Consider the following 27,079-nt stretch of genomic DNA (forward strand, 5'->3'; position numbering starts at 1 on the left):
GTTATTTTTGTCACAGAATAATAACCATCGTTAATATTCAGTTTACCAGCGCAGAACGTTTGTAAATTGCATACAGTGTATGTATTTTTCTCGAATCGTTTCGCTGTTTAATACAATACTAAACAAATTATATTTTTCGTCTTTGTCAGCGTTTTCATGTTTCTTTATGTTAAACGGAAGTGTTCAGGATTAATCTGTTTTGACGTCGAAGCAATTATTGTTACTTAATGACGGATAATTATTTCCTAGTTTACCTCAAGACAAACAGTGAACCGAATAGGAATTATTTTTTATTTTATTTTATTATTTTACACGTGATAATTCAGTTAAAACTATATATATATATATATTTTTTTTTTTATGTACTATTATGAGAAATTATCATTACAGTGAAACGACACGACGGTAATGTTCTTACAAAGTACTAATTATATTTTACGCACATGACCGCCGTAGGCCATCAACAAATAGAACAATTAATAGTATACCAAATTCGTTTTCGGCGTTTCAATTGATGTCCTCTGTACTTGAGTACACATAACGTCTGCAAGACTTCAAAGACTTTGGCACATTGTCTTAGGCGATGGCAGCTTTTGCGGTGGTATTTGCTAGAGTACATAGTTTACTCATCTAACGGGTATTCTCTTTTAATATAGCTGCATTCTCATTTTTTGTGTAGTAGTTTTAAGGAAATGGGGGGGGGGGGGTGACGTATGATGTTCTTCATTTCGAATAACCACATACGTTACAAATGGTGCTTAGGCCGAAGACAAAACTCGTTCTGGCTGAAGACATTTACTTTGTGCCCTCTGCCGTTTAACCGGTGCAATGCTCAAGAACGGCAACCGATTTTATACGGGATTCCCGCCGTCAACAGAGGTACCCTCGTCATAGTCTATGGACGACCGGAGGGTAAACTACGACGAAGGTACCTCCGTTGACGGCGGGAATCCCGCATAAAAGCGGATGCCAATTTTGTGTACGGCGCGGCTCATCTGTATGTGATATTCCAACAACGTTGTTAATAATGTTATATCGTTTGCGTATGTGCTTTCAGGAAATCTGACCAACCTGAAGACCAGGTACATCATCCCGGTGGAACTGAACGCTTTGGTCTATTGGAACGCGAAAATACTCAGCGAATTCTACCGCGATCTCAACATGCCGGAGAAGGTGTTGAAGTACGAGAACATCGGAAACAGGTGGATCGAAGGCGTGACGGCCGTGCTGTGGCACGAGGAGGTCGGCGCCTGGTTGGACTACGACATGATGAACGAGATCAAACGCGATTACTTCTACCCGACCAACATATCGCCGTTGTGGACCGGCTGCTACGACTCGAAGAAGACCGAGTACTTTGTGTCCAGGTCGCTGAAATACTTGGAGAAAACACAGATCATGAACAACTTGGGCGGCATACCGACCACGCTGGAGCACTCCGGCGAACAATGGGACTACCCAAACGCGTGGCCCCCCCTTCAGTACATCATGGTCATGTCCCTGGACGCGTCCGGCGACAGCTGGGCCCAGGACTTGGCTTTCGAAATCGCCGAACGGTGGGTCAGGTCCAACTTCAAAGCTTTCAACGAGACGCACTCCATGTTCGAAAAAGTGAGTGTGCTCGGTTTCCTAACCTACCCGTCTGTACGGTAAGGGTGTACAAACTTCACCTAACCAACACAGACGGCTCCCTATTTGCTTCCCCGTTCCTCAGGAGCCATCGGTATCGTTTGTTAAACAAGCTTACGTTAAGACTTAGACCTGTTGAACAACACAGTCCATCTTGTTTTCTCAAATATAACTCTACGTTTGGGAAGGGTTCTACCCCTTCAATGGTCTAACCCAATCCAATCTAACAACTCCCCTTCTATAATGGATCTTGCGTTTGAACCTAACCTATTCACGCCTTTTCTTTCAAAGCACAGTCGACCTGTTGGTTGCCATGTCGAAGTAACCCAATGAGAACATCAGCTATAAAAGCACATTAAAATAACAAAGTTATTGTCTGGAATATTAAACGATACAAAATTCAATACAAAGCCAGAATGTTTTATTGAAAGTAACAAATGAATATTTATGTTATTTTGTACATTTTCATCCTCAGATATTCAAGTTATTTGCTATTATTTTCATATATGGTATGGAAAAAAATCCATTTAGACCTTTTTTGGTTTTAAAGCAACGGCGTGCTTTCTACTGACTACCTATAGGACCCCTAATTTTTTTTAACTAGAAGCCTTCTTAATGTTGTTCTTATTGTTCCCTTCTTAATTGTATAACTGGTATGTATCAATGGCCGTGTTACTTGACTTAAGCTTATCAATTGTTAGTCAAGTAGGCACGACCATACCAAACATACCGTGACCTATCCTGACCATTTCAAACATAACTTACCAAAACCTTACCTAGCTTTTCAGCACTTCTCAGAGTGGTTTATGTTAAATTTTTTAACGTTGTTTTTTTTATTGTCTTCCGGTAGTACGACGCTACGGTTCCCGGTGGACACGGCAGCGGTGGAGAGTACGAGGTGCAGCTGGGCTTCGGCTGGACTAACGGCATAATCATGGAGTTCTTGCACAAGTACGGGGCGCGGATCACGGCCGAAGACAAGTTCACAGAGGCGTCTCAGATCAGAGCCAGTCCCATCAACAGCAGTAGTAATTTTAACACCAAGACCGTGTCGTCGGCGACACAACTCATGACTGCGACTCTTGCGATACTGGCCACAATATCGGCCGGATGCATAGGGTGAGGTCAGTATCGATTTGCTATTTCAATCAAATGTGCCCACAGCCAATGCCTATGTGTGTATCCCTTTTACATTTTTCCCACGATATTTTCTCTGTGGCTTTGGAAACGTGTGATATATAATATAAAAGTTATAGCAGAACGGATAGCTGAATATTTACTTCAGCGAAAATGTATTAAAGAAAATACAAAGGTCAATTCCATAAATTGGACGCGACATGCCAAAAATAATATATATATAAACAAGCAGAGAGAGAGTGCGTGTAGGTTCATTACATATCCTTGTCGATATAATTACCTCTGCTTAACGACGAAAATATTTTTCCTGTAATTATATTAAACGGTTAAGTGCGTTTTCTCGTTTGATAATTTATTGTATATAAATTACTATACTTACCCAGTAAGTAATCGCTGTTAATGTTCCGACCAAGTTATTTGGCACTGCCGAACAATAGCCACCACTATAACATTCTACCTACTCAGAGTTTAGGTACGTAAAACCTTGGCCAAGTCAAAACGCTGTCTGATTTAAGTACCTTCTAAACTATAAAACTAAACAGCTCATATTGAGCAATAATTTAAATGTTTTGTGGTCTTTACATAATATATATTTTTTCCGTCACAACCACATCCAAATGGACACTAAAAACCGATTTGCAGGGAAGGGAAAAAGATAAATAAGGGGGAGGCAGTTAAAAGAATATATATTGGTAATAAGGATTTTGATTAATATGTGATAACAAGCTGATAAGAAATTATATATAGTGATAATATTGTTACTGATAAGATAAATTGAGGAGAAATCGGATGATAAAAAACAAGATGGTTGCTGATACTTAATGGCGGCTCGCTGCAAATCGTTTTGTGTTTTATAATTGCCAATTTCAGAATTAAATTTTTAATGTTGTTTTTTTATTATTTCCGTGTTTAATTTTACTAATATTTTCTGTTATTTATTTTGTTTGTTTCAGATGTTTTACAAAGTTAAATTATATATTTATATAAACATACCTAGTTAAATTATAAGAACATTCCATTGTGAAACGCTGGAAGGATCTCTTTTAATTATCAGGTCAGACGTATTTAACAAAACAAAACCAATCCAAAAAAAAAGGTTTTCTTGTAGTTTACTAAACTTTCTTTTTTGTGCTATCACATATCAGTTAATTTATTGTTTTTGTTTATTTGTATTTTTTTGTCGTTTTTGTACATGCGAAAGACGTATAAGTAGGTATATTATTATCATAGTTGAGTTTACTGGCTTTTTAGTTTTATTGTTTTGTTGGCACGTGGAAATTTTCATATTTAGTTTGTTGCGTGATCGTTTATAATAATATGACCATTATATTTTAGTTCTCATAATTAATAATAATTATCACACTATCAAAAAAAAAATTCGTCCAACGATGATTTTACCAAAGTAAAAATAAAAACGATTAATTAAAATCGATCATTTATAACCATCACCATTATCATATTTTACATTATTTAATAGTTAGATCTAAAAATTTGTTTTTATAATACATCAACTAATGTGTGTGTGTATGTGTGTGTGTTTTTTTATTATTATTATATATTATACATGTATAATAATTATAAAACTTAGTCTGTAAACTATTATTATTATTTTTTTGTTTTGTAATAAAGTAATAATATATGGAGTTTAAGTTCCTTCGAGCAATCGCGTTGCTGTGAGTCCAACCAAAATTATAATATTATTATTGTTGCCAGTTATGCGCAGTATATGCTTAACGTTTTTTTTTTTTTTTGATGAATTAAAACAAAGTAATGTATTGTTTGTAAGTTTAAAAAACAAAAAAAAGATTAGAGTTAGTCAGCACGTTTTAGTGAGATTTGAAAAATTACCGTATTTATTGAATACAAAGCTTGTTTGAACGCGTCTAACATAATTAACAAAAACATAAACCAAAAAAAAATTGTGCAGAGTACACGTCTTTTTGTTTTAAAAAAACGTTACACTTTAAATTTTTCTTACAATTTTCAACACAATTCAATAAGAATGATATCATATTATCGTGTACTGCATTTTGATAGATCTGCTTATTTCCTAGTGACGATCACAACACAATATCTATTATTACCATTATGAATAGGTATTTTTTTTTAATTTATATTTTTTATCCTGTATAGATAGATAGTAAAAATAGTAATAATAATAAATGGATAATATTAAATTAATATTTATATATTACGATGTTTTATTATAATAATTTTAGACGCCTAATAGTAATACATATATATATATATATAATACTAGTATATATAAATAATAATATATATATATTTTAACACTCTATAGTAATAGTATATAAAAAGCGGTTATAAAATAAAAATTAATAGTAAAAAAATCATACACGTTAAGAGGTTTTTTTTAATTCGAGAAATTTTCAATGAAATCTTATAAAAAAAAATATCACAATTATTTGGTTGGTTGGTTAGTGCAACGGTAATAATAATTTTTGGCGGCGAAAAGGAATAAAATTTGTTTGAAATTTTCGTTGGCTACATTTTTGATAGACTTTTTTTTTTTGTTTTTTGCCCCGGTAGTTCCTATGGTAGAATCCTAAAAACTTTTTTTTTTCGTTTTTATTATTCCACATAATAATATAACTATGATAAATGATGGTTATTTTTTTTTTCAAATTTATGCCTATATATATATATTTCTAACTTTTCTTTTACCATTTTGCACTGGCCGAATCTAGTCAGTCTAGCTAGACCACAGTTTTAGGACAAAGGGGAAGGTGTAGGGGGGGACACGGCAGACATTGAACAACACAAGTACACATAAAATTACTCACAACAGTAATTTTTTTTTCTGTAAATCGGTTCTCTTTATTTTACAAAAAATAAACCGCCGCCATCGTTGTAAAAGCATAGTATAATAATATATTAGGTATACGTTTTCTAAATAATTCATGTACCATTTACTCTTACACATTGTATTTATTTTACAAACACAAATCATAAAAACATCACTGTATACCATTTTTTTTATTTATTATTATCGCTCAGTCACGTTTTAACAATAATTCAATAATAATAACAATTCATTAGACAAATAATCATCGAACAAGCGGTTGGTTTTGTGCAAGAAAAAAAAATCATATTAATCAAATTTTCAATTACATTTCCACCCTCCCACCCTTTCCCCTCTTTTTTTTGAACAAATAATTTTGTTTATTTTCAAACAAAGTTTAGTCTAGTCTGTAGTACAAAAAATAAACAATTTATAACCACCACATAATATATATGTATATATAAATATACATATGTTACCACAACATGATTATAATAATAATAATATACATATTATTTGTTTTGTTTTTTTATCATCAAAATAATCTGTGCATACATTTTTTTCGTACCTGCTTCAGCTATGTTACCATTTTTTTTTTGTCTCCAAACAATTATTATTGTTTTTTTTTAATATTTTTAATAATAATATAATACCTGCGATAATATTACTAATACTATTTAACAATTTTTGATTTTTTTCAACGATTATACCATAATAATACATAATTTTTATATTGTTGTACGATGGTTTTGTCTCTTTTTTTTTTTAGTTTTAACTGTGTTATTTTATAGGCTTGTTTGCACTTGATCGTTGTTGATTAGTTTGTTTCCCAAAACCAATTGCAACAGTGGCTAAACTTTTAACGTTTTTTTTCCATTCCATAATCGCCTACTCAATTCCAATCATTGATTTACTTTGTACCTATAATATATTTATTAATTTATTATTTTTATTATCTATATTTGTAGAATCCTACTTTTATCTTTTGACCATATAACACGCCGCTATATATTATTATTCATATATATATATTTATTTATTTATATATAAATGGTATATGATATATTGTATATTAATTGTAGGAAGGTCTGAACGTTGTTTTGTTTATTTTGATTTTTGCTGTGTTAATATCATTTTCTTTGATATATAATATTATTATAATATTTATAGGTATCATCATTCATCATGCATGTATAGTCTATATAGTTTAATAATAGTAGTATAATATTTAGAGAATGTTAATTATTATTATTTTTCGATATTTATTAATTTAAAAAAAAAAAAAAAACGATTTTTGTACAAAACCCTACACGAGGAAATGGACTTGTCGGGTCTTTGATATGTTTAAGAAGAGCGCAGACACTGTCAGACATCCGATAAGTCTCCTCGACGTAATTTAATCTATTACCATTAAAAATAATTGTAAAAAATCATTATTAAAAAAAAAAAAATTACATATAAATATATATTTATTTATAATTATTGTGTTAATTTTTTCCACCGTTTAGTAGTTTAGTTTCATATCATTATATAACAAGCATTATATTTTACATACATTTTATGCCTATCATTAATATTAGTTTGATTGAAACATTGTTGGTCGCCTTTTCCTATCCTAATAATGATAATAACATTAATACACGACAAATCGATTTACCTACCTAATATATTATTAACGTTAACGATTGTAATAAATTACTATTATTATTATTATTATTATAATTATAATAATAAACTCTAATAATATTATTTTTTAATGTGATGTAATATTATAATTTATGAATACAGTTATTGTCTTTTGTTTTAAATAATCATTTTTTTTTTTTATTAATTTCGGCTCAACCTGACCTTTTTATTTAGTGCATCAGATAATAAAATTGGTTATTTACCCGTTTAAAATAATCTATTTGAAAAATAATTTTTTATTTGTATTTAATTACACATTTTTTCGGTTAGTAATTAAACTAATTAGTTTTTTAAATAATTATCCTTGTTTCAGTGTTATTATCATGAAACATAAAAACTCCAATAACAAATAAAGCCAAAACTCTGTTAAAAAGTTTAACTGTGGCATTGCTCCATTGAACAAATTAAGTACTAACCGCTAACGTTAGTTAATGTGTGTTAGTTTGAGTGGTGTAAAAAAAAAAATAATAATAGCTGAATATCAATTTTGCTTTTTCATTTTGTTAACTTGCCTAATATATACTTACAAACAAGGACAACCGTGTTATCATCATCTACCATTTGCGCCGTGTTTGGGTACAAGTAATTATTTTGACTATTTTTGATTTCTTAATGCTAGCATGCTTTTTTTTATAGTAGTTTTGTTTCCATAATCATTAGCAAAATATTGTGTTGTCTAATCCGAGCTTCACGTTTTGCATCATCGAGCCGGCATCCAGGTAATAAGAACTTTGTGCATTATACTTGTATTTTATTCATTCGTAGATCTAGGGTATGTATAAAACAAAAATGTCTCAACAATGTGCAGTACAATATAACTTCTCGACTATTGTCCTATCCCAATCGTATATTATATCATTCCATTACTAAAACACATTGCTTTAAACGATAATAATTTTGGACCTTACAACACTTTTTTGGGACGTTTAATGTGTTTTCAAATAATTATTTTTGTCGGTATGAAATCGCGACTACCGTGGATTAATTTTTGTACTCGGTTTTTTTTCCCCTTTAGGTTTGCCGTGTACAAGAAGCGTTACCAGATGTATTCTTCGGACAAGGCCATGTACAAAAAGATGTGCGGAGGCTACACCGAACTCAAAGACCTGACCAGCGACTGAGCGGCCGTTTATATAACAAATTACTACACTTATTTATATAATATTTTTGTCGCGTTCCATATATTATAATACTAGTCGAATAAGTCGAGTCGGCGGGCAACAGCGCAGAAAAAACCAAATTTTTTTTTAGCTAGTATCATCATCGTCGCCCCAAAAACCCTACCGGCAAGTCGTTACCGTTTTTCCGGGTTAGTAATGAAACAATATATTATTGTATTATTAAGACAGTTGGGATGACACGTCCCTGTCAGAAACCGAGATCCATTCGTTTGCTGTATATATTGTGTGTGTGATTATTATGTTGTTGCCAATAATTGTGTATGCGGTTGAGAGTGAAAAACGAGGGGAAATGAATGTCAGATTTCTAAAAACGCATACTTGATCCGAAAATGGTAAGTCTCCTTGGACCTGTTGTTGTGGTGTGTATTTAGTGGTTCAAAACCAGTATTATAGTAGTGTAAGTACACCTGTGTGTGTGTGTGTGTTTGTATGAGTGGTGTTACTCGATATAGTATTTCATATATTGGTATTTTAATTAGAGTGTAATCAATATTATTGTTATTATACTAGTGTGTTTAATATTTGCACACAACAATTACCACCGCCGGTGTACATTATTGTCGTTATGGCTTTGCTAGTGTAATAAAAGTACGTATATATATATATATATATATATATATATATATATATACCTACCTAAGTATTCTAAACGTATATATATATATATATATATATATATATATGTATAGGTATACAACACATTTGTGGTGTTTTATGAAATTTGTATTTATTCCAATAATAGCGAGACAATTCGGATTTAAAGACGTTTTTTTTGGGGGGGGGGGGGGATTATCAAACATTTTTATCTGTATTTTGTTTGAGTAGTTATCTTTTGGAAATTCACAAAATCCATACGTATGATTCAAAACTGATTGTTGTTGGTCAAAAACATAATATTGTGTTTTAAATGGTCGTTTTTTTTTCTTTTGAGGGTTAACTTTCACACGTGGATTGGCAACATTTGACATTGACCGTTAAAGTGTTAAAACCGGAATGATCATAATATTATTGTTATTATGAAAACAACGAATTGTCGATAATTAATAGGTTTTTTGTTAAATAATTTTTTCAGTCAACCGAGATTTAGGTTGCCAATACAATAGTATTTATTTTCAAAACCTGTTGTCGAGACTAGTCATTATTATTTTTATCAATGCATCATTCTGCTTGTAACAGCCGTTAATCAAATCATAAACTTAGGTTGCTATTTGACGTTTGAAAGTCACCCTTTTTGAGACTACCCGTTAGAAATAAGTATAAATATGTTTTCGACAACTCAATACCAATATTATAACAACGATTTTATTTGAACGCTTTCACAGAGACCCAAAAACAACATAAAATGTACACAAATTTAGTATAATTATTTTTGGACCCCAAGAATGTGCCCCCCCCCCCACACACACATAAATCCAGGCCTGTAATTGAAGTATTACATTTTTATTCTATCATAATTTATTCTATAGAAACGTAAGTTTTATTGTAAAAAAATGTGTTTTTTTTTTGTTGACTGAAGAGTTTATCCGAAAAACTGAGAGCCAAAAAGGTGATAATATTATTAGCGTGTGTTCGTTTGGACCGACAAAACGTTACCTAAAAATACTTGTTGGTTAATTTTGTTTTTAAAAATATAATAAATATATATTTATTTTTTAGAATAATTATTATACAATATAATATAATATATTGTAACTTATCATTCCTCTTTGATAATATACCTATGTAATGTATATAGATTAGGACCTATAATATATTATAACCTGTACTCTGTGGGTATATCAATTAAAATGTATTTTAAATACTAGATATTATATTGAATATAATCGTCTAATGTATAAAAATAGTTATCTTTTTTTAGTATTATGCTGTAGGCCTTAAATATATACAGTTATAAATTTTACCGCTTTACTCGAAACGTTTTTCACCCTTCTTATCTTCTCCTTTTGTTGTAATTAGAATGTAGGTATAAATACCTATATAGAATAATATACTCTATGCTCTGAAAAGAATGTTACATATTTTACATATTGTTGTAATTTTTTTTTTTTTTGTGACTGATGTTATACTTAGTTTTTGAACATATCTAGATATGTAGGCACCTAATTTTTTTTGAGAGCGGTCCCTCTTAGAAAAATCTGTCCCAACAATAAAAGCTTTAAAACGTACATTATGTTGTTGTCCGTTTGTGGATAACCGAAATTGTATTGTGTACTTAGATTACCGTTAATGGTTAAATGCTCATAGTCTAGTATAATATTATTACAGTAGTCGACGATAAGTATTTTGTTGTTAGACTTGTATTAAAGTTAGGTATTTATTTTTCTGTTAGTAAAAATATTATGTTTGTCTGTATAATATACATAGGTATTTATAATATATATATATATATGTATTATACAGTAATATTTTATTATATTACAAGTATTGTGCATTAAATGTTGAGTTAGTTATTTGATTATTATTAATGTAGTTCGGTGTCAGCCTCTGGAGTTGGAAGTTTGGAACAAGTTCTCCCCTTCCACCGTTTAAAATCTACAAAAAACACTCTTAAGTTAACTCTTTTCTACCAGAATGGGTGGATACTTTGTTTTAAATTTAATTTAGCTATTTCAAGTGTAGTTTTTGGATTTTTAGGTGTAAAACATTAGACTACAGATAGATTTAGTGTAGCCCCATAACACAATATGAAGAGTACAAGGGAAAGAAACAGGAAAGTCGGTTATCATATTATAAAAACGTGTTGAAATAATGCTAAACAAATGTTTTAAAACGTTTTAAAAATACTTAAAAACTTTTAAAAAATGTTCAATTTTTGTTCTTAATCGTGTTTAAATATATTTAGTATCAAAACAAATTTTATTACAACAAAATAACCGTTTTTTTTTTTTTAAGTGACTTGCCCGTTTTTTCTTTGGACCCTTCATATGCAGTTTTTGAAAAAATCCATAGCTAAACCTTTTTGTTTTACTTAAAAAACCACTAAAAACATTGCTACAAATACAATCATTTTCACTTGTTTATATTTAGTTTTTTTTTCTCGAAAATACTGTAAAATTGTGTTGCTTAACCCAATCCTTTTTTTCTTCAGTTGATATATTTTAAACCGTCCATTATAATATAAGTATAGGCATCATCCCCATCAGGTAAGTGTTGTATATTCTATTTTATACTTCAGTAAGTATTCTAATGTGGCTTAATCATAAACCGCAACAATATTATAACATACCTAAATAAGATGGGTAAAAAAACAATTTTTTTTTTAACGCCTAATTGTGTTCTTTTGCAACGTTGCAAAGTTGAGTTTTTTTTTTAAATGTGATAACTTTATAAAAAAAACATGACATATTCGAACATATTATATTTTTATATAACTCCTTATTTTTTGTTTGAGAAGTTTTCGGTAAAGTTAGAATTTACTTGCCTTTATTAATTTATTAAGTTATGAGTCATTTTTAAAACATATTTTTATAATTTGCTTTTAATTATTTTCATACTAAATGAGTGTGTAATACAAAATAAAATTCAAATTTGTTTAACTTACATATTTGAACACAACACCCAACTTACTGTGAGAAAACACAATTTATTTACTTCCAATTTTACGAGTTGGTAAGTTTTGATGCCAATGTGGAGATGATGAATATTATCATACTAAAAATGTGTTGTATCGACACATTGACACTGGCTTTATTCAATATGAATCACACAATTGGTATAGAAAATAAGAAAAAAAAAGACTTACAACTTTCGCGTTAAACATTTACCTTGTAAACATTGTATAAATGAATTTATGATAAAATAATAAATATACAATAGATTCACATAATTTAAACGATAACGATATGTAATTAACATTTTACAATATGTATGAAAAATATATTTTTTAGTAGAGTTTTATTTTGTTGGATTATTCAAAATGCAAAAGAGTTTATTATGAAATACAATTGTCACCGCGAGTGCGACAAAACCAATTCGTTTAAATAGAGGTTTTTTTTTTTTTAACAATGGACCACTTAAATATCGATAACAACATTTAGCAATTTAACAGATAACAAAAAAAAAAAATTTGTTTAACTTACAAACGAGTGACTAAACTATGATTTGGCAGATAACGACAGACAGAGAAGACGATGTTGACCATCGACACGAATACAACAATTCAATTTACAGCTGCACACTAGGTGATTCTAGTTAATTGTTTTTCGTTAAATAATATTATCATTATTAAATATAATGGCACAGAGGTTAAAACATTTTTTTGGTAACGACGATATTACAATAATACAAAATTCAATAAATTACACAATAATATATAGTAGATATATTAGATATAGTAGAAAAAAAAGTATCATGGTTAGGCTTCATCGATCATTTCAAATAAATATTATAATTTCGACTCGGTTCGTAAACATAAGCTAACCACTTGCGTAAGTGTTGAAAATTGCTGAAAATAATAAAAATACAAATCGTACCGATGGCGACTGATACCGCGTTGTAATTCACACACACACACTGTCAACTTAAATTATCATTAGAAATATGTAACAAACGCGTAAATCATCGTTGTTGTTAAATGTATAATAAATAGCATATTTAAAACAATTGCATTGTCTTAAAAGTGTCACACTGAAGATATATAAAAAAAAATCATTAACTTACATACAATAACTACAAAATATACTCTTAACGGCTTGAGCGAAAGACACGTGAGCCCAGTTTTCAGTCTCTTCGGTGATATCGAACGTCGACGTCGGGAAAGTGCCTTCGGTGATGAATACTTCCAAATCGCTTTTCGGCAAGTCGTCTCGAGAGTGATTCTGCAACACGAAGCGAGAGAATACAACATTAAAAAATACAATAACCTTTTTTTACCACGTTTTTGATTATAAATTACATTTTCTACCTTAATCGTTTCATACGAATCAATTATAACTGACAGGAACAAGTTGATGACCACGTAGATGAACAAACTGATGAAGCAGTACAGGTACAGTCGGCTGAACCACCACAGCAGTGTGGACTTGGTCGCCATTATCGAGAACGTAGCATACATGTCGTCCCCGTTGATTAGAGAAAACAAACACTCCGAAGTACTCGCCAACGAACGGAACTTTAAATGAAAAAACAGAGTCACTCGTATTTTCAATACGTTAAGCAAGATACGAGAGACGATAAAATTGCTTTCGACGGGTAACAACGTACTTTCATGTGATATGGACCCAAAACTAACCAGCCGCAAAAAGTGAAGCCGGCATACAGTAGTATAGCACACAATAGAAATCTCGAAGTGTTTGGAAACGCTTGCCTCAACGTCAGTATTACGCCCTGAAAATACGTAAAGCTTTTGAGTGCATTTGAGTAGACAGATTTTTATCGACATCGTTATAAACGCGACGACACTTACGTTGTACGTTTTGAAGAACGTCAGATATCTCAGAACGCCGAACCACACCAATAGGTTGCCCGTTCCCAGTAGAACACTACACAAATTCCATTGATCGCCGATGAATTGCTGTAACAAAAAAAAATTCAAAATTAAAAGTTAGCGTAACAGTTGTGCACAAGTAAAATAATTCAATATCGGTCAATCGTGTGACTATTTTATTTTTCCAATACTTATATCATATTTTTTTTTCACGTTACCTTTGTTTCTATTTGTTCTTTTATACTGGAACCGCAAATGATCAGTATATCGTTGATTATGATCATGATGTACCATAAATTCCAAAACGCCCACCGTCCACTGCAACTCAACGTTGATTTTAACATTTCATCAAAGTACCTGATGGTTTCCTAAAATTAAAAAAAAAAAAAAAACCCTCATCAAACATGGAAAAAACACATTAGGAAATATTACCACTCACGTATTTTAGTAGTTGTGCCCTGAATATCGCTCTCGAACATAAAATCACTGATATGGTACACGTTATGATAACGAAATAGTTCAATAAGCTTCTGAAGAACGACTCCATTTTGTTGTCGGCTATAAAAATTTGGCGGACCAAATAAATAAATTATAATTTCAAAAAAGATTAGGTAAAAATTGAATTTAAAAAAAAATAAAACTCACTGATGTATTCAATGTCGCCTTTGCAGTTCAGTCGGAACGGGTTAACATCGAGACCGACTAGGACTTGACCGTCCATGTCTTCATTGTCCAAAGTGATCTGCAAATTATGTTGAATACGTATTAAACGTAACTCGTGAACGTGTGTGCTTTAAGAGAGATAATGGAAAAATATGTAAATATGGCGGCAATTATTAAATTATTATTTCAATGTATTTGCACAATTGTGACAAACTGCAAGTTAAGTAAATAGACCAAAATATATAACAACAGAGTTATTAAAACGTCGATAACCAACTCGTTATGTGAATTTTATGTACATACAAGTTTAATTTAATATTTTTATTTACTGGATCTCACTTGTATTTCAAATTTGTAACAATCCGGCGGCGAGAATTTCCCGGCCGCTCTAAAGTTGACAGTTTTTAGAGCGAATTTCAATTTCAGCTTGAGCAACGACGAAAAACTAATTGTCGCGTTATGATCTCTCAGATAGTTTTCTATGGAAAATCCATATTTTTTCACATTGTCTGTTATGGTGATGTTTAGGCATTCTAATTATGGGAAAACACAGACATTGAAATTATTGAAACGAAAAAATTGTCTTTGTAAACGCACAAACCTTGCACAATTTCTCCGTCAAAGGCGTAACTCTCGTTGAAACCAAATATCATACCCTCTTTGTAGTGAAGAGTGCACAACAACGGATACACTATTTTGTTGTCTTCGCTCATATACGAATATGAACCGATGGCGTTTTTGATATTGGCATACTACATGTAAATTAAACAGAACAAATCGTAGGTGAATTTTAAAAACTGGCTTCAGGGTTTGAAATTAACACGTGTCTCATCTACTAGGTACGGATTTGCCAGAGAAGCGATCACCCATCTTATTATATACTACTATTAATAGGTATACTCACACCGACAATGGCGTAATTGATTGTAGAATAAAATGATTTAACGTCGTAGATGGCGTATGGTCCCAGGGCGGGTGGATACGACACGACTTCTCGCGCCGCGTCCCAGTCTTTGAGGAACAAATGCGAAAAGGTAATTCTATTGCCCCACGTATAGTTCACGTGACTATAACGAGTGTGAGCAAACAACGAGAGCTGAAACGGCAAAAATGTAAAATATTTAAACTCGCATTAGGCACCTACTTGCGTTATGTAACTCACCTGTATAGTGACTAGTACGATTTTGATGACTTGAATGAGAAACTTGTAAGGAAATCGCCTCCTCGTTTTCCACTTCTCGATCGGATTCATAAAAAAAAATGCCAATCGATTGCGCATCCTCTTTTCTAGAAACACATACTCGTCCGAGTAAGGATGACTGTATTCCTCTTCGCCGCCCAACAATAAATCGCAGTCTAAAACAAAAACCAATAGAAATTATCACATGCTGAATAAGTTACGTAGATCTTTTACAATAGTGTTCAAAAAGGCAGTACGCTTACATATTATTATTGCTTGAGATATATTTAATAACTTAAGTGTAAGATTGTTGTGAAAATTTGTAAATGTATTTTTGATTAAATGCTGTTTCGCTAACACCTTAATCGTACCTGATGTTATTGGCAAAGAGTGTAAAACAATGTTTTTGGCTTAACTGATGAGAGTATATTCTGAAGTTAGTTATATTATTTGCCAACAAGATTGGAAAACTTGACTTTAAATCAAATAAAAATCGATTAGATAAAAAAAAAATCTTAACAGTCCAACTTAGATATAGCCACGTGTCAAACTTACATTGAACATTGGAAAGAGAACAAAAAAAATTGATTCGTTATGTCGAACACAAACCTCGAATAAAATATTTATCGAGTAGTGGTAATCATCAAAACCATAGTTTATTAAGCCTCTTCTACACTAGCAACACCGAACCACCAAACTGCATTGCAGCAAAATGTTTCAAGGCCCCAACCATAATCTAATTTCGGTATGTCGGCAAAACCTTTAATGTGTCGCTGTGTCACATTCGTGTTGCAGTTTGAGCTTCGGCTTGCTATTGCGGACGAGGTTTGAAAAAAAAAGGGCTAAGACGAATAGTATATGATTGCCGTACAACAAACGCGGGCGACTCGAGTTGGGTTCATTTTAGCTTTAGTAAACCGTTTACCTAACTAATTCTTTTTCTAATATGAAAACTTTTTTCTTTTTTTTTTAAACAAATGCTGTAATACATACCCGTGTCGGCGGTATAGGCGTTGGCGGTCGGATTATCTGACAAGTCGGTACCGTTTCGACGGTTTGGGCCCTTTGAACTGTCCATCGCGGGCAACTTACAGACAATCAAATAAAATATATTTTGCCTCCTCCAACTAGGAGTGGTGCGCCGTTAAATTCGGTTATTATTATTTACCATTTTACGGCGGGCAAACACAATCGAACCCTCGTGAAAATGCCGTACGTTATCGCTGTCGCCGCATTAATAGATTGTGGTGGCAATAATTTATCGCACATGCATCCGACAACAATGACATATTACCCAAAACCTAACAGATCGACAATTATTATTATTGTAACGCGCCATTGACGTTGGTCATCATAAAAGTGTACTACTGCAGTAATTTTTCAAAAGACGCAGATAACGTTATCACACAAACATGCGCGTTATCTCTCTTATCAGTTATGTGTTATCATTTTGAGCAATATCGACAAAATAATAGCATGCCGAACTGTTCTGGCTGTATACTTTTAACTAATTATTTGTTTTGCTTTTAAAACGAGTAAAAACTCGTCTAAATTACCTCCGAAGCTCTAAAATAACTGCAAATTGAACAAATTTAAAATTTGTTTTTCTTAATAGCCAAAACTAAGAACACGTTTTAATAAAAAATCACAGTCAACATAACTTTTCCTTTACTAGATACTAGTGCATTTAACATTTGCAAAGTACATACATTATGTCAACTGTTGTTTAAATAAAGCACTACCTACCATGTTTTATTATGAATTATGAAAAATAACAATACTCAATTTAATAATCAAAATGACATACAATACTATAGTAAACAATATAAATATACCAAGAACCAGAGCTTGAGCTCAACAGAACATTGTTCATAAAAACTCTTCCTCTTGTAATTCAACCACAGAATAGATTAAATAATATCCTACTGACTACTGTTTGATAATAATTTTAGTTTTTATAAGCATTTAATTTTTTTGGGGTTTTAATGCTACTTAACAAATTTATTTATTAGACTTATTAGAAAAACTATAAAAAAGTAAAAATAATAATGCTTATAAAAATTGTTTTAAAATAAAAATAAAAAATCGGCCTTTTCCCTTCATAGAATAGATATTTTATTTAAATATTTTAAATAATTATGTTTTTAAAGTTTAGCATAACTAGTTTTCCTACTGGCTTGTAATATTGTATTTAATGTTTAGTAAAGATTTATACAAGGTACTTGAACTCCAACGCTAAAATAATTTTTTTCTACTTTTGGTAAGGGATGGTCTAAATAGTGTTCAATGAGCATCGAAATGTCGTTTTTGGAGAGTCTACAGCATAGTTTGTTAAAATTGAAATCACTAAGCTCAAACGGGTTACATTATTTTATTTCTTAAAATAAATTTATGGAGAGTAAAAGCACACGATCTTCTATTTCATCTAACAACGCCTTTGCTAAAAACGCCATAATCAACAATATTATAAACTATAAAATTAAAGAACGACTAAATAGCATAATATATTTTGTATTATCAAATTGTTTAGGCCAAATCAAAATATCACATTTAGTCATTTCGATTACGGTGGTACTAAACCATTTTTAGTTCAGGACACATAGAGAATTGCAAAAATGATGAGTGACTAAATTGAATGTTCGTGCCTACTGTTGACCTCGAAACACAATAAAATTTAACCAAAAGCGATTAAATATTGTGTTTAGATACCGTTGTTATATTGTTGATATCATCCAATTGACGGTATGGCATGAACACAAATAAGATCCAACTTAATCTATTCAGTGTTGACGGGCCTTTCCTTTGTAGTCTAATCAGCGCATGTAAACTATAGTAGTGACTTTTGTATGGTCCAATATTATTTATTATATTGTTATTACCTATTATTGTTATATAGGATGTGAAAACAACTTGATCACTCGGCTCGCTAAATAAGTGGTAACACAATAATATGACCTCTGGAATGACCCCTTGACAATATTACATTTTTATGCTTGTTGAAATCATACTAACTTATAAAGGTCTTAAAATACACCGAGTTGTAGGTAACGTACAGTCTTAAAACGGACATTTTTTTGATTATTTATTAAAGAAATTAATTACAAAAATGGAGAATAGGGATGGGGATGTTAATTTTTTTAAAAAATTGACTCGGTTCTTCAACGAGACATGAAAATGCTCTTTCGTGGTTGCAGACTAGTCTGAAAAATGCTTTTTAAAAAAAAGGTAACTTTCGTTTTTTCTAGCTGTGTGCCAACGTTAAGTCATAAAAATGGAAATTCTATGAAATGGTTTTCTCAATTTTAGTTATTTATTCAGAATTACATAATGTGTTCACAAGAGTTAAAAGAATTAGAGGTTTTTTTAGAAGAAGAGTTGTGCTAACAATATGTTCCCACGCCACAGATATGATCACAGTTTGATCATAAACTTGTGGTGAAAATTTCAATTTTGTTTTGTTTTGTCTTTTATTTCTGTTTATTTGTTGTGATATTGTAAAACTACAACAATTCTATCAACTCATAACTAGAGCTCGGATGTTAATGACCAAAAATTCATTTAAATATGCTTTTGAAAATGCCAAAATAACCAATTAAATGCTTTTATTAAAATGTAAAATAAAACAGTTTTTTAAATGGCTGACTTAGCACAATGCCACAATACATTATACCCTCAACTATTTTAACCCAGTTTTCTGAAAAATTTCAGCTTAAAAAATGAATAGGGCCACTATTGTCTATTGACACAGTGGTTAAAACTGACACTCTACCCTATTCCATATTCTACATAATATCAATAACTAAATGGTATAACTTCAAATATTTTATTATTACCTGTCGGCTGTCGATTAGTTCTGATAGACGATACTACTCTATGAAAGTCCAAGTAAAAATGAAGGCTTATAAAACAGCTGCACTCCAATAACTATTCAGTAGGGATTATAGTTAACGCGTTCATACCTACATTATAAATATAAACTTGTGACACAAAAAAAAAACACATCATAATAAAACCAAAACAATCCACCGATAACACTGTATTTTTTTTTAGGAAAAGACACACAAACACGAGCGTAAATATTATATATATATATATAAACCTAGATTGCAAAAACACTCGAAATGTATTGATAAAAAAAAAAATTTGGTGACAACGACATAACAATCATTTATTTAGGAAACATTTATCTTTCTGCCCGCTCTTTGGTAACGCCAGACCGCAGACGAGAATTTAAATAACTATATACCTATATACGTTATGGATTGAATCAAGTATAATAATTTTAACTGTAGACACAAGACTGAGTTGAGCTTAGCTGTGTATCTAACATGTTTTTGGGCAACATTTTTTTTTAACATGCAAAATGTATATGATAAACTTTTATTTTTCAAAACCCTTTTTATCATGACTACGTGTTATGTGTTGCATGTTGTTTTTTAGATTAAACTTTCCGCATGAATATATGACTATTGGAACATTTGCCGGATACATATTTTTCACCTTTATACCCACTCTAATACCTATCGCCTGGCTACACGTATAGATACAAAAATTAATAAACAACAATGCAGTCACCGTGGATTTTTTATTTCTGAACGTATTGTGCAATTTGCGTGAGATCATCGCGAAATCGTCAGTAATTTTGAACATATTTCCTACCGCCGGGTATGTCTGTAGATGATGTAAGTTTAATCATATTTACCACCGCCCTTAGCACCCGGGCACGCTATAAATCCGCCGCTTAAGATGTATCAGATTAATTGTGGAAACTTACCTTTGAACATTATGTACCACCAATTATGTTATAATTGCATTCGTCCGGCTGTAATGTATTGTCTCTCGACACAGGTAGTGCCGTGCAACTTCAAAGCGAACCAGTGCGAAGAAGAAAACCGGGTCATCAAAAACGAATTGCTATGTCTTCGGCGTTGGATCGATTCGTTCAAGGTGGAACAGAAACAACTGACCGAACGCTTGTTACGTGGTTACTATAAAATGCTCGAGCTGTACAAATGTTATAAAAACGACAACGAGTGTTTGGCCAACGAAAAGCTGATCGACACCCTGACGGTGCGGCGTTTAAAAGACAAGGTGGAAATGTTGGTCAAATGCGACCAGACGACCATGTCCAACAAAAAGTGTGACGACATACTTACTTTAAACGACCTGGTAGCGTTGATTGAAGTGAGCCTGATGAAAAATATAATGATTCTAGTTCAATAGCTTCTCGATACCATTTCTCTTCTTAGCCTTTAAAGTTTTGACATGAACATGTAGCTTTTACCTGGGACGAAAATTTGCAGCTGATTACGGATGCTGATAAGACTCAGCTGTTAAAGGATTAGTGATAAGAGATAGCAGATAATAGCTCCTAAATATAATGATAACTGGAAGGGAGGAAGGCATAGGGAGGGATGAGGCGCGAATCTGAACATAAACCTCCTTATAAGTACCATTTCCTTCAAGGGAATCTGTAAGCAATGTGTTCCACGCTGTTGATTACAGGTGTACCAAGGCAATGTGACACACTCTTAGTTTAGGTCGGTCGGTATGTATAGCGTGGCGTTTGGTTACAGGCTTACGTGGAGTCGTTCAGCGAGGAACACCAAGCCGTCATAGATGAGCGGAACAGATTCCGTCAGTTGGCCGACGAACGGAAGAACATGTTGCACGAGCGGAACACTGCGCTCGCGGAAGTGGAAAAGCGGTTGGCCGCGTTCGGCGACATGGACGCCACTGTTCGCAGATACCAGGACGACTTGGCCGACGCGCAGGCCCAACTGGCGGACCGCGACGACATCGAATCGGAGCTGCGGCTGTCCATCGAGCGGCTGACTGGCGAATCGAACCGGTTGCAGCGGGCTTTGGCCGACGAGCGGGCGAACAACGCGCGCAATCAAGAGTCCATGGACCGGCTGTTGGCGAACATGGCCGAAGCGAACGCTAATCACGCGGCCGAAAAGCACAGGGCCGACGACCGCACGGACCGTCTGCAGGCGGACAACGAGAGGCTGCAGGTGAAGAAGGCGGCTGCGGAAACTGTGGTCCAGCAGCAGATGGACCTGTTGTTCAGGGCCGTCGAAACCATCAAGACGTTGAAGGCCGAACGCGAAAAACTGTTGTGGACGCTCGAGCAGAACATGCAGTGCGCCGGAGAAGCCAGCGACCGGGGCCGCGCACTGCAGGACAGCAGCTGTTCGTTCAGCGGCTGCACCGGCTGCAGGCCACGTACCGCCGCGGGCGACGCCAAAGTCACGGTCAGCCGCAAGGCCATCGAAGACACTCTGAAGAAGTTCGAACGGTACGCGCGAGAGTTCAACGAAGTGGCCGACGACGCGGTGACGACGTCCGAAGACGAACGGCCCACCATTATGGAGATTTGCGAAGATTAATCGACCGGTTTGTGTGGATACAAAATGTCCGTACTTGTGCAAGCCGTTTTAAATGGTCACGTTAACAAATACAAAACAATGATCTTAAATCGAACATGGTGCACTTTATCGATTTAAAACTTTAAATGACTTCCGGCATTATAATTTTCAGCATAATATTAAAGACTATAATAAACATTGGTGTAACTAGAGAGGTGCTAGGAAAATTAAAATCCTTTTAATAATCATCTGGCTTTAATAATATGCCAACAACCATTAAAAGGCACAGCTCTCAAATAACGTTTATTAATACCAAAATTATAGCAAAAATACATTATAAAGAATAAAATAAAACTGAAAATGGTAGAGTAATATAATAAAATTGTAAAGAATGCAATCAACGTCCATATGACTGTTGTTAAGAGTTAGTCGAGCGAATACAACAAAACTAAGAGTATATTGTTCTTGATTTCCTTCAAGAAATTGAGTACAATCTAAATTTGTAATTTTTTTTAAACTAAAATAAAACTTTTATAAGTACATTTTTTGTTAGTAATTTCATAGAATAATCCTTTTATTAAGTACCAACTGATTAAAATATTAAGTACCTTTGTACAAGTATGTTATTCAATTAACTGTGTCTGTCTGGCAACTCGTATACAAAAATGAGCAGTTTGTTTCAAATAAAGTTGTGTATTTAATTTTAGGAAATAATTTTTTTTTCTACACATACAAATTATTTTTTTTTAACTTTATAAATTATTTCATTCGGTTATATTGTCAGGTTTTCCAAGTTTTTTTCTGATATATATATGAATGTGCTTTGTAGGGAAAAACGATTTCGTTTTATAAGCATTTTTAAGAAAAAACGGTTATTAGACATATTTTGTTTAAGACCTTAAGTTAAATATGGGTTATTAATTACAAACATTTATAATAATAATGGCTGTTCTCGTCAGTTTTTAGAAGGCTTTAAATTATTTTTTGTTACCGTTTGGAACGAAGGGAATTATTACCAACTGTCTATTTTAAGGCGTTTTTTCAGGCAATACTACAAACACACAAGAAAGCAGCGGTGGGGCTGAAAGGTTCAGATTTATGATTTCAGATTTTTTTTGAATTTTTCTTGATTTTGCATTGAAAGAAGTGCATTTTTTAACTTTTTATTCAATAAATTACCTTTCAGGTACGATTTCTGATCTATAAAGTTGCTACATGAATGGAAATCGGTTCAGGGAGGTGTAGAAAAATGTTGTGTCCATACACATAACAAAGTAGAAAATAAAAACATATCATTGTAAAGTTAAAATAATTTTATTGTGATACCTCTGTTATTTTCGATAATAATAATTTTCTTATAAAACCAAAATATTTATAAAATAATAGTATAGATCTTTATTTATAAGCAAAAACAATATGAATTATACAATTTGGAGTATCCCTAAAAATATGCATTGCAATTTTGTATTCCTATTTTGTGTAATTTTCAAATCTTGTTAATTTTTTTACATAAGTAAACAAAATCGTTAAAAAAAAGACATGTACTTTTTTTATAAGTTACAATGAAAAATAATTTAAAGATAAATATTTTCGTGAAACACATAATTATGTATACAGTTTACAATTTCTTTAATTTTCCTAGAAAGACAGTAGGTAGGCAGGCATAATATTCAGCTTAAACGTTATAATTGAATTCAATTGATGTAAATACAGTTATCCAAAAAAAATCAAGATAATATAATTGCTTATTAAATACTAATTTAATCGGGTAATTTGTGATACGACACCAAAGATAGGCATTTTATATTCCATTATTCAATCATCAAACGAACAAAAAAAAAAAATGGCAGAAGGAAAGCAAAGGCGCAATCTGTGCTTTCTTCATTAACTTGTCGATCACTTGGTGCGAACCGACTTCGAACGGGTCGATACCAAGTTCAGCGATGCATTAATTTCTTCAATCGCGTTGGCTATCAATTCTTCGTAATCCTTTAATCTAAGAAAACACATAATATCGATTGGTACGATTTACCAGCAGACCAGAAGTGTTTTGCTATTACCTTTTGACAAGCGACACGTTGCCGGTCTTTCCGTCGGTACCGTCTTTGTTTCCTTAAAAAAAAAACACACAAAATTATTAACACAGACCTGGTATTGCGTTGTTGGACTTGAGTATATTTACCAAACGATTTCAGCTTCTTGGACAAGTCGTTGAATATCTGCTTGGCCTCGTCTTCGTGCACAGTTTTCTGAGGTTCGATGTCGAATCGTTTCAGCAGAGCTTCCGCTTCCTGGTCGGAGAAATTGCAACTGGAACAAGGAAAGTAAGCAACAACACGAGCCCCCACTTGCGGTTCAATGGTGTGACCATTAAGCCGGTTACCGTTTTAGCAGACTGCGAGCCTCGCGATAGCTGATGTAGTTATGCTTATACTTCATCCTGTCGTCCTTGCGCTTTTCCGCCCATTTGCCGAAGCCAATGCGCCTCAGCAGACCGTCTTCGCGAGCCTGGTCCCAGACGAAATGCTTCCGGTCGCCAATGAGTTCTTCCACGTCCAAATTGAGATAGGCGTGCGACACGATCGCCACCAACATGATCTGCGCAATTTGTGAGTGAATTTTTAGCTCTTTTGGCTATTCGTTTGGCTATTCACCAGAAGAATGTAAATCACGACGAACGTCAACAGGATGAAGAACATGACCATTAGCTTTTCGTCAATGAGCTCGATGGTGCGGAATTCAAAATCTCTCATCAGTATTTTCATGGCCGACTCGAAGGCGGATCCCGGTGTGGAAAACGATTGGACCTGCGACGATAAATGATAATATTTGTCGTTAGCAAAATGGCATTTCACAGTTTTGTCGATTTGAACTTCTCGCCTGTGCACCGAACGCGCAGTATCCTAACGCGGCGAACGAAGACACCACGATGAAAACGAACACCAGGTAGCCGGACAAGACGTTGAAACACTACAAAGACAAGAAGGAAGGGATTGTGATCGACAAAGGTCGTTGGATCTAAGGCCGCTGCTCGTTCGTACCCTGTCCATGCTCAAGTATATGATGGTCGTGTATTTGGTCAGGTCGGAGTACTTGATGATCTTGATGCAAGCCACGAAGAACAAGTAGGACACCATCAACATGAGCGTCACGTGTCTGTCTACCAAGTCGCTGAAAAACCTGTAGCCCTCGCCGGATGCCGCGGTACTCTTGATTTTCGATTTGCTTTCCGTTATCAATATCAACCCGATCATGTACGTGCAAAACCATCCTTGCTGCCGTTTTGACAACCAACACAACCCAGTAGTTGTACTCGATGGCCAGTGTATTAATATTGTAATATCGAGTCGATTAGCATTGCACTCACGCATATTATGCTCAAATCTATCAGGTTCCAGAACACGGTGAAGTAGCCAAGTCGGAAGTACGCCAATTCGAACAGCTCCGCCACGGTGTAGTAGACAAAGAACACCAAGACGGCCGTCAGGGCTGCGATCACGATCAACGAGTCGGCCACTATGTAGTTGTAGACTTGAGCGGTTTTCACGTGAGACGTAGCTATGATGTTGCCCGCCGCCGGACATTCCAATATTAGTCTGCACAAAGTATACAGGTTAGGTGCGATTGCCTCCCATTCGAAGCGTCATGGAGTTTCTTACTTGACGGTGGAAACGATTTTGTTGATTTCGTTGTAAATGGCAAAATCGACAAAAATTGCTCTCGTGCCACGATCCACCCACGACTTGTCCTGAAGGTTTTTCAACAACGATATGGCCTCGTTTTTACTTTTCGGGAAGTCGAAGTAATAGCCACCGCCTCCGTAGTTGGAGATTTTTCCACGGTGTTTTGTAGCCTGAGTTACTTCGTCGGTCGAATAATTCCATCTGCGTACACAATACACGTCATACAGCAACTGTTTATAACGTCATTACAGTATAGTCAACACAAATATATATATTCTCCAGTATGGCTTACTTTTCGCTGCCAAAGTTACTTTTATCTTCAGTGTCTATCGTGTACGGTGCATAACAAGTGTCGAAAAAATAGTTTATTCTTTTGCCGTCTCGACAGGGTTGCCCTTTTACTCGAACCTTTGTGACAAAGTCAAAATATAGTATTATCAATCGAGTATCGTACAATTGCCATGCCAGGCAGGAATTTTAACTCAAACTAATAAGGATCGCGTTTGATTAATCAGATGGCCTGACATGGTCTCGCTACTGTCTGACTTCAAGTGGAGAATGTACCTGTCTGATTCTGGGCGCGTAAAGCAGTCTATTATTTAAGACACCACTGGTAGATTTGTCGTCGATAGTCTTACCGCCGTAAATTCCGTACAGTTTTTCGCACAGCACGTTTTCGCAATACTAAAATGTATAACATAACATGTAGCGTATTCAGAGGAAGATCTGAGGGGGGGGGGGGGTTATAGCCCTCTTTCCCTTAATAAAATCCTGCCTTCCAAAAATGTGTTCTGGTGTAAATGTTGTGGTAGTTCAAAGCCGGACTTTCGAGCGTCAACTGAAACTGGGTGCCCAGAAACAATAAGGAAATTTCATCGTCGACGGCGAGCACCTTGTACGCGTACATGCCGGAACAGGCTATTGGAAAGATCGGATGTCGTGTGTCTTAGAGCCGTCACACCGAATGCGGTTTCTATTACTTACAGACGATGAGCAACACGAAGAACAAAATGTACCAGAACAGCTCTTTGATCGAACAGTCGACGTACATATTCCGGTCGTCCAGGTCGATAGCGATTTGACGCGTAGGGAATTTGACTAAAATCAAAAATTCGTATACAGCACAATCTACCAACGAGGGGGGGGGGAGAAAGAGGGGTAGGTCCTAATTTAGTTAGAGTAATAGAGCTGTGCCTACCTTTGGGCGTTCGGTCGTCGGTTCGGGCATCATGCTGTGACTCGTGTGCTCTACGACGGCGAACGCTGGGTTCTGACATTTTATCCGAAATAACAAATTAACACTGTATCGGTAAAAACACAT

The 27,079-nt window shown here is 33.8% G+C and overlaps 4 protein-coding genes across 13 annotated transcripts in view; 2 read left to right on the forward strand and 2 right to left on the reverse strand.

Moving 5' to 3' along the window:
* LOC126839479 (trehalase) overlaps positions 1 to 9,024 on the forward strand; it is an 87,019-nt gene extending 77,995 nt beyond the window's left edge. For 5 of the 7 annotated variants that reach the window (XM_050574792.1, XM_050574791.1, XM_050574793.1 and 2 more), the window contains 3 exons: positions 1,058 to 1,611; positions 2,480 to 2,748; positions 8,271 to 9,024. In XM_050574792.1, the coding sequence (XP_050430749.1) occupies positions 1,058 to 1,611; positions 2,480 to 2,748; positions 8,271 to 8,376 (929 nt within the window). In that variant the 3' untranslated portion in view covers positions 8,377 to 9,024. Of the gene's footprint in view, positions 1 to 1,057; positions 1,612 to 2,479; positions 2,754 to 3,719; positions 5,021 to 8,270 lie in introns of those variants that run through there. The other 2 variants (XM_050574795.1, XM_050574796.1) reach the window with 2 other exon arrangements.
* Positions 9,025 to 12,417: 3,393 nt separating this feature from the next.
* Positions 12,418 to 19,558, reverse strand: LOC126839514 (mucolipin-3-like). 4 transcript variants are annotated; one of them, XM_050574856.1, is made up of 15 exons: positions 19,538 to 19,558; positions 16,873 to 17,005; positions 16,698 to 16,791; positions 15,687 to 15,880; positions 15,429 to 15,620; positions 15,126 to 15,276; positions 14,864 to 15,057; positions 14,507 to 14,603; positions 14,301 to 14,419; positions 14,080 to 14,229; positions 13,841 to 13,948; positions 13,639 to 13,761; positions 13,331 to 13,546; positions 13,096 to 13,253; positions 12,418 to 12,880 (listed from the first exon to the last, which is right to left on the reverse strand). In XM_050574856.1, the coding sequence occupies exons 2-15, from the start codon at positions 16,873 to 16,875 to the stop codon at positions 12,805 to 12,807; spliced, it is 1,875 nt and encodes a 624-aa protein (XP_050430813.1). In that variant the 5' UTR covers positions 16,876 to 17,005; positions 19,538 to 19,558; the 3' UTR covers positions 12,418 to 12,804. The 4 variants fall into 4 exon arrangements, with proteins under 4 accessions (XP_050430813.1, XP_050430811.1, XP_050430814.1 ...); XM_050574854.1 differs by lacking the exon at positions 19,538 to 19,558 and having other exon boundaries at positions 16,873 to 17,081; XM_050574857.1 differs by lacking the exon at positions 19,538 to 19,558 and having other exon boundaries at positions 13,340 to 13,546; positions 16,873 to 17,079.
* Positions 19,559 to 20,699: 1,141 nt separating this feature from the next.
* On the forward strand, positions 20,700 to 22,096 carry LOC126839562 (uncharacterized). Its single transcript, XM_050574925.1, has 2 exons — positions 20,700 to 20,888; positions 21,281 to 22,096. Exons 1-2 carry the CDS (start codon positions 20,700 to 20,702, stop codon positions 22,094 to 22,096), a joined length of 1,005 nt encoding a protein of 334 aa, XP_050430882.1.
* A 1,794-nt stretch (positions 22,097 to 23,890) lies between these two features.
* Positions 23,891 to 27,035, reverse strand: LOC126839563 (polycystin-2-like). The gene is made up of 13 exons (XM_050574927.1): positions 26,957 to 27,035; positions 26,743 to 26,856; positions 26,534 to 26,676; positions 26,323 to 26,442; positions 26,051 to 26,166; positions 25,735 to 25,959; positions 25,443 to 25,671; positions 25,117 to 25,350; positions 24,730 to 24,882; positions 24,459 to 24,673; positions 24,258 to 24,385; positions 24,136 to 24,187; positions 23,891 to 24,071 (listed from the first exon to the last, which is right to left on the reverse strand). Exons 1-13 carry the CDS (start codon positions 27,033 to 27,035, stop codon positions 23,972 to 23,974), a joined length of 1,908 nt encoding a protein of 635 aa, XP_050430884.1. The 3' UTR covers positions 23,891 to 23,971.
* Positions 27,036 to 27,079: the final 44 nt, after the last annotated feature.

This window comes from Adelges cooleyi, unplaced genomic scaffold (assembly GCF_023614345.1).
Source record: "Adelges cooleyi isolate 19-005CV unplaced genomic scaffold, UGA_ACOO_1.1 ACOO_flye_CR_arks_rails_tigmint_CR_PRNA_306, whole genome shotgun sequence".
NCBI classification, from domain to species: domain Eukaryota; kingdom Metazoa; phylum Arthropoda; class Insecta; order Hemiptera; family Adelgidae; genus Adelges; species Adelges cooleyi.